General features: G+C 47.7%; 1 protein-coding gene across 2 annotated transcripts in view; it reads left to right on the plus strand.

Moving 5' to 3' along the window:
- The window catches only part of RBM23 (RNA binding motif protein 23), a 454647-nt gene that overhangs the window by 236504 nt on the left and 205342 nt on the right, over positions 1 to 12801 (plus strand). For both annotated transcript variants that reach the window (XM_069238236.1, XM_069238237.1), the window contains exons 7-9: positions 1183 to 1300; positions 1391 to 1543; positions 2482 to 2619. In XM_069238236.1, coding sequence (XP_069094337.1) covers positions 1183 to 1300; positions 1391 to 1543; positions 2482 to 2619 — 409 coding nt within the window. The remainder of the gene's footprint in view (positions 1 to 1182; positions 1301 to 1390; positions 1544 to 2481; positions 2620 to 12801) is intronic.

Raw genomic sequence — 12801 nt, forward strand, 5'->3', positions numbered from 1 at the left:
TATATTTTTCTATAATAAAAACCTATTGGCCTGGAATTGTTTCTGAGTGTGTGTTCCTCATTTATTGCCTGTGTGTATGTACAACAAATGCTTAACACTACTCCTTTGATAAGCCTACTGCTCGACCACACTACCACAAAATAGAGCATTAGTATTATTATTTTTTGCCACTATCTTACCTCTAAGGGGAACCCTTGGACTCTGTGCATACTATTCCTTACTTTGAAATAGTGCATACAGAGCCAACTTCCTACAGAGATCTTTGCTTATTTTCTATTTGCTTTCATCCCACTTTGTCCCATGTTTTTCCCCGTCATCCTTTTTGGGACTGAAACTGCAGATACATTTGTTGCTGATGAATAACTGTAGAGACTACATGTTGTAGTACGGAATTTAAATTCTTGAAATCCTAGTTCAGTTCTCCATCATAAATAATCATCTTGCATCTTACTGCAACTCAATACCTGTTTTTTGGAGTTAAGCACTGTGGACCCTCTTTCAAGTGAGTTGTAAAAATGAGCTGTCTTTACTTACTAGTGTACTATACTGTAGGCTCCAGATGATACTTGGTTACCTTAAAGTGGTAGTCATTTTGCTAAGTTTAGGATTACCTCCCTCTGCGTTTCTTTTTTGTAGTCATTTTCAAATAGGGATATTTAAGAAACAAAACCTCGATTATGATTTTACATTCCTTTTGATTTCACATGGCTGTTTGAAATAGGTTCCTTTAGTATTATAGGAGCTGTTTTTCTGAATACGTTTACAGATATTCAGCACTCATGGACTCAATGATAATCCTGTTGGTAAATGAGGATTACAAGTAAATTGTTTTTCCTTCTCAGACCAATTTCCTTGTATTTTGTTAACCAGGTTTTTTTTAGGACCCCCTTGTTTACAGCCTAGAAATGTACAATTCATGCTTCGTCTGTTATGAGCTTAGCATGTAACTATGATTGACATGACAGACAATGGCCCTCTCATGAAAGATACAAATTCAATAAAGTTTCATGTTGTATAGATATGTGTAATGCCATTCCTTTTAGACTCCTGGTTGCTGGGTTTGCTTCTAAGGGCACACATTAACTTACATCAGACTTCCTTTCATTGATAATTTACTCATTTTGTTCCTGTGGTTTTAACATATGTCAGAAATTTTGCAACTAATTTTTTTTCCGGCTGCAGGGAACCCCTTGATAACTTGTCCCCTGAGGAGCGAGATGCCCGCACAGTCTTCTGTATGCAGCTGGCAGCCCGGATCCGACCACGTGACCTAGAGGACTTTTTCTCTGCAGTAGGCAAAGTGCGTGCAGTGGTAGCCCTCTTGTACTTATGTGGCCTTCTATATTTGTCATTTATAACTAACCTCATTTGGAACATTGTGTCTTAATAGGTGCGGGATGTGCGCATCATCGCCGACAGGAACTCCCGCCGCTCTAAGGGAATTGCATATGTTGAGTTCTGCGAAATCCAGTCCGTACCTTTGGCTATTGGGCTAACCAATCAGCGCCTGCTGGGAGTGCCGATCATCGTCCAGGCCTCACAGGTAAATTTTTGTGTGCCAGAGTGGGAGACACAGAAGGCACTGAGCCAAACAAGAGGCAACAAGGAACACGTTTGCAAGGAGAACATAAGTTACACCTCACCAACTAAATCCATTCTTCTCCTTCTGTTTAAGAGTGTTCAGGCCCATCACTTGTGCCTATTTCATGCAGATTGTCTTTTCCAGGCCATCCCTGCAGATCTGAACTGCAACAATCCAGTCTTTGTCCTCTGCTGGTAGGTACAATCACATCCTACCTGCCCATGCAGAGGAAGCCCGATAGTCTCACCCAATTCATTCCCTACAGAGAATGACAATCAGGCCTGTCCTGGCTTTCCATCCCTGCACATCTCATATTCCCATTTCTTCCAGGTAAGTATCACCAGTGCCATGCTGTCTGCCTTTCAATGCAGATAATGCCCTCCAGGCCTATCCTGCCTACCCATATTTTCCAGGTAAACACCTCCAGGCCGTTTCCTGCAGACCAAGGCCCTTAGCCCTATTCAGTTGTGTCGTCAACACGAAAGTAGGATCAAAATTGGATCTCTGCAGTAAAAACAAGTAAGACTTATAATACAGTTCTTAAATTGTGATTTGCATTTCTATTACCCCTCATAATGGCGTATAATGTCTGAGTGTTGGTGCAAAAAATTACTCAGATGGCCCAGGGGCTAGGTTCTTGCTAAGGAGCTTGAATGTTACTGCCCGTTATTGTTTCCTTTAATTCCACTTTAACGTTTTTGACCCTGCCAGTTACTGCTAGGGGGGTTGCTTTAGTTCAGCAATAAAAATCCTATGTAGTTCCATATATGATATAGTAGATGATGTTCAATGCATAGACCAGTTTAGTCCCTGTGTATTCAGTGGGTGAAGGTGTGTGTGTGTGCGCGCACGCAGGGGGGGTTTCTCAGATATCCTGACTGCCACTGTTTGTGTTTCAGGCTGAGAAGAATCGTCTGGCTGCCTTGGCTAACAGCATGCAGCGCTTAAGTGCAGGTCCCCAGAAGTTGTATGTGGGTGAACTGCACTGCAACATAACTGAGTTCATGCTGCGCCGTATTTTTGAGCCTTTCGGAAAGGTGAGTACCTGCATTATCATTATTTCGGGGCACATAGCCACCCAATCTGAGGTTGCCAGGTACACATCACACATCACTGCAGCACAGATAGCTGATATAATCTGAAATAAGTACTCCCCATGTGACCCTGAAACGTACTTATATTGAAATGATCTTCTAATAAAACGCGATGTTGGGTGGCGAAATATTTTTAAGAGCAAACATTTTAATACTACTGACTGAAAACCCCATTTTGATCTTCCTTGAACTTATAAGAAGGCACAGAGTGGTGCCAATTCACATTACCCTTTACATAGAAACTTGTTGGCACTGCCGCTTTGTAGCTATCAAGGTACTCTGTTCCAAAGTGCAGTGTAGTTCCCAGGTACTTCATGTCCCTTATTTTTGGTAAACACATTTGAAAGTGTACAATCTGGCATGTAATCCCAGTGTCCACCCAGACTTCCTCAACCCTGCTCTAGATTAGGAAAGAGCTGAAAATGCACCACTCTATAAACTACTGCATCTGACCGTCCACCTGCAATCTAAAAACACAGCTACTGTCCTAGTCACTGAGTGCCTCTTTACCTTTCATCGTATACAGAACTTAGCTGCTTTTTGCCGAGGTTTGCTCTTCATACAAATATCACACGCATACATTTTTAGGTTTTGTAGAAGTTTGTTTTGGAAGCAAGATAGCTACATGCTGTTAGATGGGCTGTTGACTGTTCCTTTTCATCAGGGGAAGCAGGCCTGATATATATAATGTTCGATGGCATGTGTAGCTGCAGATACACATGCTGTGCATTATCCTGCCATCTAGTGTTGGGCTCGGAGTGTTACAAGTTGTTTTTCTTCGAAGAAGTGTTTTGAAGTCACGGGATCGAGTGACTCCTCCTCTTCGGTTCCATTGCGCATGGGCATCGACTCCATTGTTAGATTGTTTTCTTTCCGCTGTCTGGTTCGGACGTGTTTCCTCTCGCTCTGAGATTTCGATTCGGTAAACTCTGTAAAACTCTTTTCGTTGGTATTGTATCGATCAGGTTAATATCCTTCCATCGACACAGCAGTACCGTCGGGAAAACAACTTTGTTTGCCCTTCGGGGCGTGCACGCCCAACTTGGGCCTATTCGGGCCGACCGCGTGGAAGCCTCATGGATCAGACTCCATTCCGATTCTGTCCTCTGTGCCATGCGAAGTATCCGTACACAGACAAGCATCTGGTTTGCAACCTCTACCTTTCCCCAGACCATCAGGAAGAAAACTGTGAGGCCTGTCGATCCTTCAGATCGAAAAAGACTCTTCGAGACAGAAGGGCAAGAAGACTCGAAATGGCGTCGAGAAGCGGTGAACATCTCAACATAGAAGAAGAACTGATGCAAACCGCAGTCTCTGTTCGAGATTCCGAGTCCGAGCAGGAATCCGAAGAAGACAGACTGATCACAGCAGGACAACATGTGAGTACGTCTGCCCCTGTACCCTCACAAAAGAAAAAGCACAAGGCCTTGGGTACGCCACTGACGGAAGGCCATGGCTCAGCCCGAAAAAAGACTGAAGGTGACCAACTTACCATTTCTGCACCGAAAAAGGCCACTCCTCCGAAAACGTCAGAGACAATGTAGGAAGTTGGCTCTGTATGCACTATTTCAAAGTAAGGAATAGTATGCACAGAGTCCAAGGGTTCCCCTTAGAGGTAAGATAGTGGCAAAAAGAAATAATACTAATGCTCTATTTTGTGGTAGTGTGGTCGAGCAGTAGGCTTATCCAAGGAGTAGTGTTAAGCATTTGTTGTACATACACACAGGCAATAAATGAGGAACACACACTCGGAGACAAATCCAGCCAATAGGTTTTGTTATAGAAAAATATCTTTACTTAGTTTATTTTAAGAACCACAGGTTCAAATTCTACATGTAATATCTCATTTGAAAGGTATTGCAGGTAAGTACTTTAGGAACTTTGAATCATTACATTAGCATGTATACTTTTTACATAAAACACAAACTGTTTTAAAAGTGGACACAGTGCAATTTTCACAGTTCCTGGGGAGGTAAGTTTTTGGTTAGTTTTTGTCAGGTAAGTAAATCACTTACAAGTCTCAGGTTTGGGTCCAAGGTAGCCCACCGTTGGGGGTTCAGAGCAACCCCAAAGTTACCACACCAGCAGCTCAGGGCCGGTCAGGTGCAGAGGTCAAAGTGGTGCCCAAAACGCATAGGCTTCAATGGAGAGAAGGGGGTGCCCCGGTTCCGGTCTGCCAGCAGGTAAGTACCCGCGTCTTCGGAGGGCAGACCAGGGGGGTTTTGTAGGGCACCGGGGGGGACACAAGTCCACACAAAAAGTACACCCTCAGCGGCACTGGGGCGGCCGGGTGCAGTGTAGAAACAAGCGTCGGGTTTTCAATGGAAATCAATGAGAGATCAAGGGATCTCTTCAGCGTTGCAGGCAGGCAAGGGGGGGGCTCCTCGGGGTAGCCACCACCTGGGCAAGGGAGAGGGCTTCCTGGGGGTCACTCCTGCACAGGAGTTCCGTTCCTTTAGGTGCTGGGGGCTGCGGGTGCAGGGTCTTTTCCAGCCGTCGGGAAATGGAGTTCAGGCAGTCGCGGTCAGGGGGAGCCTCTGGATTCCCTCTGCAGGCGTCGCTGTGGGGGCTCAGGGGGGACAACTTTGGTTACTCACGGACTCGGAGTCGCCGGAGGGTGCTCCCTGAGGTGTTGGTTCTCTACCAGTCGAGTCGGGGTCGCCGGGTGCAGTGTTGCAAGTCTCATGCTTCTTGCGGGGAGTTGCAGGGGTCTTTAAATCTGCTCCTTCGAAACAAAGTTGCAGTCTTTTTGGAGCAGTACCGCTGTCCTCGGGAGTTTCTTGGTCTCTTGGAAGCAGGCCAGTCCTCTGAGGATTCAGAGGTCGCTGGTCCTGGAGAAAGCGTCGCTGGAGCAGGGTTCTTTAGAAGGCAGGAGACAGGCCGGTAGGACTGGGGCCAAAGCAGTTGGTGTCTTCTTTCTTCTTCTGCAGGGGTTTTCAGCTCAGCAGTCTTCTTCTTCGGTAAGTTGCAGGAATCTAAATTCTTAGGTTCAGGGGAGCCCTTAAATACTAAATTTAAGGGCGTGTTTAGGTCTGGGGGGGTTAGTAGCCAATGGCTACTAGCCCTGAGGGTGGGTACACCCTCTTTGTGCCTCCTCCCAAGGGGAGGGGGTCACATCCCTAATCCTATTGGGGAATCCTCCATCTGCAAGATGGAGGATTTCTAAAAGTTAGAGTCACTTCAGCTCAGGACACCTTAGGGGCTGTCCTGACTGGCCAGTGACTCCTCCTTGTTATTCTCATTATTTTCTCCGGCCTTGCCGCCAAAAGTGGGGGCCGTGGCCGGAGGGGGCGAGCAACTCCACTAGCTGGAGTGTCCTGCGGTGCTGGCACAAAGGGGTGAGCCTTTGAGGCTCACCGCCAGGTGTGACAGCTCCTGCCTGGGGGAGGTGTTAGCATCTCCACCCAGTGCAGGCTTTGTTACTGGCCTCCGAGTGACAAAGGCACTCTCCCCATGGGGCCAGCAACATGTCTTGGTTGTGGCAGGCTGCTGGAACTAGTCAGCCTACACAGATAGTCGGTTAAGGTTTCAGGGGGCACCTCTAAGGTGCCCTCTGGGGTGTATTTCACAATAAAATGTACACTGGCATCAGTGTGCATTTATTGTGCTGAGAAGTTTGATACCAAACTTCCCAGTTTTCAGTGTAGCCATTATGGTGCTGTGGAGTTCGTGTAAAACAGACTCCCAGACCATATACTCTTATGGCTACCCTGCACTTACAATGTCTAAGGTATTGCTTAGACACTGTAGGGGCACAGTGCTCATGCACTGGTGCCCTCACCTATGGTATAGTGCACCCTGCCTTAGGGCTGTAAGGCCTGCTAGAGGGGTGACTTATCTATACCTGCATAGGCAGTGAGAGGCTGGCATGGCACCCTGAGGGGAGTGCCATGTCGACTTACTCGTTTTGTTCTCACGAGCACACACAAGCTGGCAAGCAGGGTGTCTGTGCTGAGTGAGGGGTCTCCAGGGTGGCATAAGATATGCTGCAGCCCTTAGAGACCTTCCTTGGCATCAGGGCCCTTGGTACCAGGGGTACCATTTACAAGGGACTTATCTGGATGCCAGGGTGTGCCAATTGTGGATACAAAAGTACAGGTTTAGGGAAAGAACACTGGTGCTGGGGCCTGGTTAGCAGGCCTTAGCACACTTTCAATTCAAAACATAGCATCAGCAAAGGCCAAAAGTCAGGGGGTAACCATGCCAAGGAGGCATTTCCTTACAGACAACAAAAAGCTCAGCTTCCGACTCCAGTAGACGCCATTTTATGGAGTTGAAAATTAGAAAACCAGTTTTGGCGCCGAAACCTTTGTCCTCATCTTTGTCGATCCCGAAAAAGCATGCTTCAGAGCCGAAAAGGCCAACTTATACAGAGGAACATGGACTTTCAAAGAGACTTAAAGCCACAAAACCTCTGAAGAGGAGTTAGAGGTTGTAAGGAAATGCCTCCTTGGCATGGTTGCCCCCTGACTTTTTGCCTTTGCTGATGCTATGTTTACAATTGAAAGTGTGCTGAGGCCTGCTAACCAGGCCCCAGCACCAGTGTTCTTTCCCTAACCTGTACTTTTGTATCCACAATTGGCAGACCCTGGCATCCAGATAAGTCCCTTGTAACTGGTACTTCTAGTACCAAGGGCCCTGATGCCAAGGAAGGTCTCTAAGGGCTGCAGCATGTCTTATGCCACCCTGGAGACCTCTCACTCAGCACAGACACACTGCTTGCCAGCTTGTGTGTGCTAGTGAGGACAAAACGAGTAAGTCGACATGGCACTCCCCTCAGGGTGCCATGCCAGCCTCTCACTGCCTATGCAGTATAGGTAAGCCACCCCTCTAGCAGGCCTTACAGCCCTAAGGCAGGGTGCACTATACCATAGGTGAGGGTACCAGTGCATGAGCATGGTACCCCTACAGTGTCTAAACAAAACCTTAGACATTGTAAGTGCAGGGTAGCCATAAGAGTATATGGTCTGGGAGTTTGTCAAACACGAACTCCACAGCACCATAATGGCTACACTGAAAAATGGGAAGTTTGGTATCAAACTTCTCAGCACAATAAATGCACACTGATGCCAGTGTACATTTTATTGTAAAATACACCCCAGAGGGCACCTTAGAGGTGCCCCCTGAAACTTAACCGACTATCTGTGTAGGCTGACTAGTTTTAGCAGCCTGCCACAAACCGAGACATGTTGCTGGCCCCATGGGGAGAGTGCCTTTGTCACTCGGAGGCCAGTAACAAAGCCTGCACTGGGTGGAGATGCTAACACCTCCCCCAGGCAGGAATTGTCACACCTGGCGGTGAGCCTCAAAGGCTCACCTCCTTTGTGCCAACCCAGCAGGACACTCCAGCTAGTGGAGTTGCCCGCCCCCTCCGGCCAGGCCCCACTTTTGGCGGCAAGGCCGGAGAAAAATAATGAGAATAACAAGGAGGAGTCACTGGCCAGTCAGGACAGCCCCTAAGGTGTCCTGAGCTGAGGTGACTCTAACTTTTAGAAATCCTCCATCTTGCAGATGGAGGATTCCCCCAATAGGGTTAGGATTGTGACCCCCTCCCCTTGGGAGGAGGCACAAAAAGGGTGTACCCACCCTCAGGGCTAGTAGCCATTGGCTACTAACCCCCCAGACCTAAACACGCCCTTAAATTTAGTATTTAAGGGCTACCCTGAACCCTAGAAAATTAGATTCCTGCAACTACAAGAAGAAGGACTGCCTAGCTGAAAACCCCTGCAGAGGAAGACCAGAAGACAACAACTGCTTTGGCTCCAGAAACTCACCGGCCTGTCTCCTGCCTTCCAAAGATCCTGCTCCAGCGACGCCTTCCAAAGGGACCAGCGACCTCGACATCCTCTGAGGACTGCCCCTGCTTCGAAAAGACAAGAAACTCCCGAGGACAGCGGACCTGCTCCAAGAAAGGCTGCAACTTTGTTTCCAGCAGCCTTGAAAGAACCCTGCAAGCTCCCCGCAAGAAGCGTGAGACTTGCAACACTGCACCCGGCGACCCCGACTCGGCTGGTGGAGAACCAACACCTCAGGGAGGACCCCCGGACTACTCTCCGACTGTGAGTACCAAAACCTGTCCCCCCTGAGCCCCCACAGCGCCGCCTGCAGAGGGAATCCCGAGGCTTCCCCTGACCGCGACTCCCTGAGACCTAAGTCCCGACGCCTGGAAAAGACCCTGCACCCGCAGCCCCCAGGACCTGAAGGACCGAACTTTCACTGGAGAAGTGACCCCCAGGAGTCCCTCTCCCTTGCCCAAGTGGAGGTTTCCCCGAGGAACCCCCCCCCTTGCCTGCCTGCAGCGCTGAAGAGATCCCGAGATCTCTCATAGACTAACATTGCGAACCCGACGCTTGTTTCTACACTGCACCCGGCTGCCCCCGCGCCGCTGAGGGTGAAATTTCTGTGTGGGCTTGTGTCCCCCCCGGTGCCCTACAAAACCCCCCTGGTCTGCCCTCCGAAGACGCGGGTACTTACCTGCAAGCAGACCGGAACCGGGGCACCCCCTTCTCTCCATTCTAGCCTATGTGTTTTGGGCACCACTTTGAACTCTGCACCTGACCGGCCCTGAGCTGCTGGTGTGGTGACTTTGGGGTTGCTCTGAACCCCCAACGGTGGGCTACCTTGGACCAAGAACTGAACCCTGTAAGTGTCTTACTTACCTGGTAAAACTAACCAAAACTTACCTCCCCTAGGAACTGTGAAAATTGCACTAAGTGTCCACTTTTAAAACAGCTATTTGTCAATAACTTGAAAAGTATACATGCAATTTTTATGATTTAAAGTTCCTAAAGTACTTACCTGCAATACCTTTCAAATGAGATATTACATGTAGAATTTGAACCTGTGGTTCTTAAAATAAACTAAGAAAAGATATTTTTCTATATAAAAACCTATTGGCTGGATTTGTCTCTGAGTGTGTGTACCTCATTTATTGTCTATGTGTATGTACAACAAATGCTTAACACTACTCCTTGGATAAGCCTACTGCTCGACCACACTACCACAAAATAGAGCATTAGTATTATCTATTTTTACCACTATTTTACCTCTAAGGGGAACCCTTGGACTCTGTGCATGCTATTCCTTACTTTGAAATAGCACATACAGAGCCAACTTCCTACATTGGTGGATCAGCGGTGGGGTACAAGACTTTGCATTTGCTGGACTACTCAGCCAATACCTGATCACACGACAAATTCCAAAATTGTCATTAGAAATTGATTTTTGCAATTTGAAAAGTTTTCTAAATTCTTAAAAGACCTGCTAGGGCCTTGTGTTAGATCCTGTTTAGCATTTCTTTTAGAGTTTAAAAGTTTGTTAAAAGTTTGAATTAGATTCTAGAACCAGTTGTAGATTCTTAAAAAGTATTCCAACTTTTAGAAGCAAAATGTCTAGCACAGATGTGACTGTGGTGGAACTCGACACCACACCTTACCTCCATCTTAAGATGAGGGAGCTAAGGTCACTCTGTAAAATAAAGAACATAACAATGGGCCCCAAACCTACCAAAATACAGCTCCAGGAGCTTTTGGCAGAGTTTGAAAAGGCCAACCCCTCTGAGGGTGGCAACTCAGAGGAAGAGGATAGTGACTTGGAGGACAATTCCCCCCTACCAGTCCTATCTAGGGAGAACAGGGTCCCTCAAACCCTGACTCCAAAAATAATAGTCAGAGATGCTGGTTCCCTCACAGGAGAGACCAACACCTCTGAAATCACTGAGGATAACCCCAGTGAAGAGGACATCCAGTTAGCCAGGATGGCCAAAAGATTGGCTTTGGAAAGACAGATCCTAGCCATAGAGAGGGAAAGACAAGAGATGGGCCTAGGACCCATCAATGGTGGCAGCAACATAAATAGGGTCAGAGATTCTCCTGACATGTTGAAAATCCCCAAAGGGATTGTAACTAAATATGAAGATGGTGATGACATCACCAAATGGTTCACAGCTTTTGAGAGGGCTTGTGTAACCAGAAAAGTGAACAGATCTCACTGGGGTGCTCTCCTTTGGGAAATGTTCACAGGAAAGTGTAGGGATAGACTCCTCACACTCTCTGGACAAGATGCAGAATCTTATGACCTCATGAAGGGTACCCTGATTGAGGGCTTTGGATTCTCCACTGAGGAGTACAGGATTAGGTTCAGGGGGGCTCAAAAATCCTCGAGCCAGACCTGGGTTGACTTTGTTGACTACTCAGTGAAAACACTAGATGGTTGGATTCAAGGCAGTGGTGTAAGTAATTATGATGGGCTGTACAATTTATTTGTGAAAGAACACCTGTTAAGTAATTGTTTCAATGATAAACTGCATCAGCATCTGGTAGACCTAGGACCAATTTCTCCCCAAGAATTGGGAAAGAAGGCGGACCATTGGGTCAAGACAAGGGTGTCCAAGACTTCCACAGGGGGTGACCAAAAGAAAGGGGTCACAAAGACTCCCCAGGGGAAGGGTGATGAGACAACCAAAGCTAAAAGTAGTAAAGAGTCTTCTACAGGCCCCCAAAAACCTGCACAGGAGGGTGGGCCCAGAGCCTCTTCACAAAACAATGGGTACAAGGGTAAAAACTTTGATCCCAAAAAGGCCTGGTGTCATAGCTGTAAACAGCATGGACACCAAACTGGAGACAAGGCCTGTCCCAAGAAAGGTTCCACTCCAAACTCCCATCCAGGTAACACTGGTATGGCTAGTCTCCAAGTGGGATCAACAGTGTGCCCAGAGCAAATCAGGGTCCACACTGAAGCTACTCTAGTTTCTGAGGGTGGGGTGGATTTAGCCACACTAGCTGTCTGGCCGCCTAACATGCAAAAATACAGACAGCAACTCTTAATTAATGGGACTAGAATAGAGGGCCTGAGGGATACAGGTGCCAGTGTCACCATGGTGACAGAGAAACTGGTTTCCCCTGGCCAATACCTGACTGGAAAAACTTACACAGTCACCAACGCTGACAATCAGAAAAAAGTACATCCCATGGCAATGGTTACTTTAGAATGGGGAGGGGTCAATGGCCTGAAACAGGTGGTGGTCTCCTCAAATATCCCAGTGGACTGTCTGCTTGGAAATGACCTGGAGTCCTCAGCATGGGCTGAGGTAGAACTAAAAACCCATGCAGCAATGCTGGGTATCCCTGAACTGGTGTGTGTGAAAACAAGAGCACAGTGCAAGGCACAGGGTGAACAAGTAGAGCTGGAGTCTGGAAGAATGGCCCAGCCTACCAAGAGAACAGGAAAGTCAGTTGGGAAACCAACTGCAACACAGCAAAAGAAAGGGAACCTCTCTTCTCAGGAAGAAGTTCTGCCCTCTGAGGGAACTGAGCCTTTGGAGCTTGAACCTTATCAGGTTGAGCTCTTAGGCCCAGGGGGACCCTCAAGGGAGGAGCTGTGTAAGGGACAAGAAACCTGTCCCTCTCTTGAAGGCCTTAGGCAGCAAGCTGCTGAAGAGTCCAAAGGCAAGAAAAATGGAACGCATAGGGTCTATTGGGAAGATGGACTCCTGTACACTGAGGCCAGAGACCCCAAACCTGGTGCCACTAGGAGAGTGGTAGTGCCTCAGCTGTTCAGGAAGTTCATCCTAACATTGGCCCATGACATTCCCCTTGCTGGACATTTGGGACAAACCAAGACGTGGGAGAGGTTAGTCAACCACTTCTACTGGCCCAATATGTCCAACCTGGTTAAGGAGTTTTGCCTCTCCTGCCCCACCTGTCAAGCCAGTGGTAAGACAGGTGGGCATCCAAAGGCCCCCCTCATTCCACTTCCAGTGGTGGGGGTGCCCTTTGAAAGAGTGGGTGTGGACATAGTTGGTCCACTAGAACCTCCCACAGCCTCAGGAAATATGTATATCCTGGTAGTAGTGGATCATGCTACCAGGTACCCTGAAGCTATTCCCCTTAGGTCGACTACTGCCCCTGCAGTAGCCAAGGCCCTCATTGGTATCTTTACCAGAGTGGGTTTCCCTAAGGAGGTGGTGTCTGACAGAGGTACCAACTTCATGTCAGCATACCTAAAGCACATGTGGAATGAGTGTGGAGTGACTTATAAATTCACTACACCATACCATCCACAAACTAATGGCTTGGTTGAGAGATTCAACAAGACATTAAAAGGCATGATCATGGGGCTCCCAGA

This window comes from Pleurodeles waltl, chromosome 6 (genome assembly GCF_031143425.1).
Source record: "Pleurodeles waltl isolate 20211129_DDA chromosome 6, aPleWal1.hap1.20221129, whole genome shotgun sequence".
NCBI lineage: Eukaryota > Metazoa > Chordata > Amphibia > Caudata > Salamandridae > Pleurodeles > Pleurodeles waltl.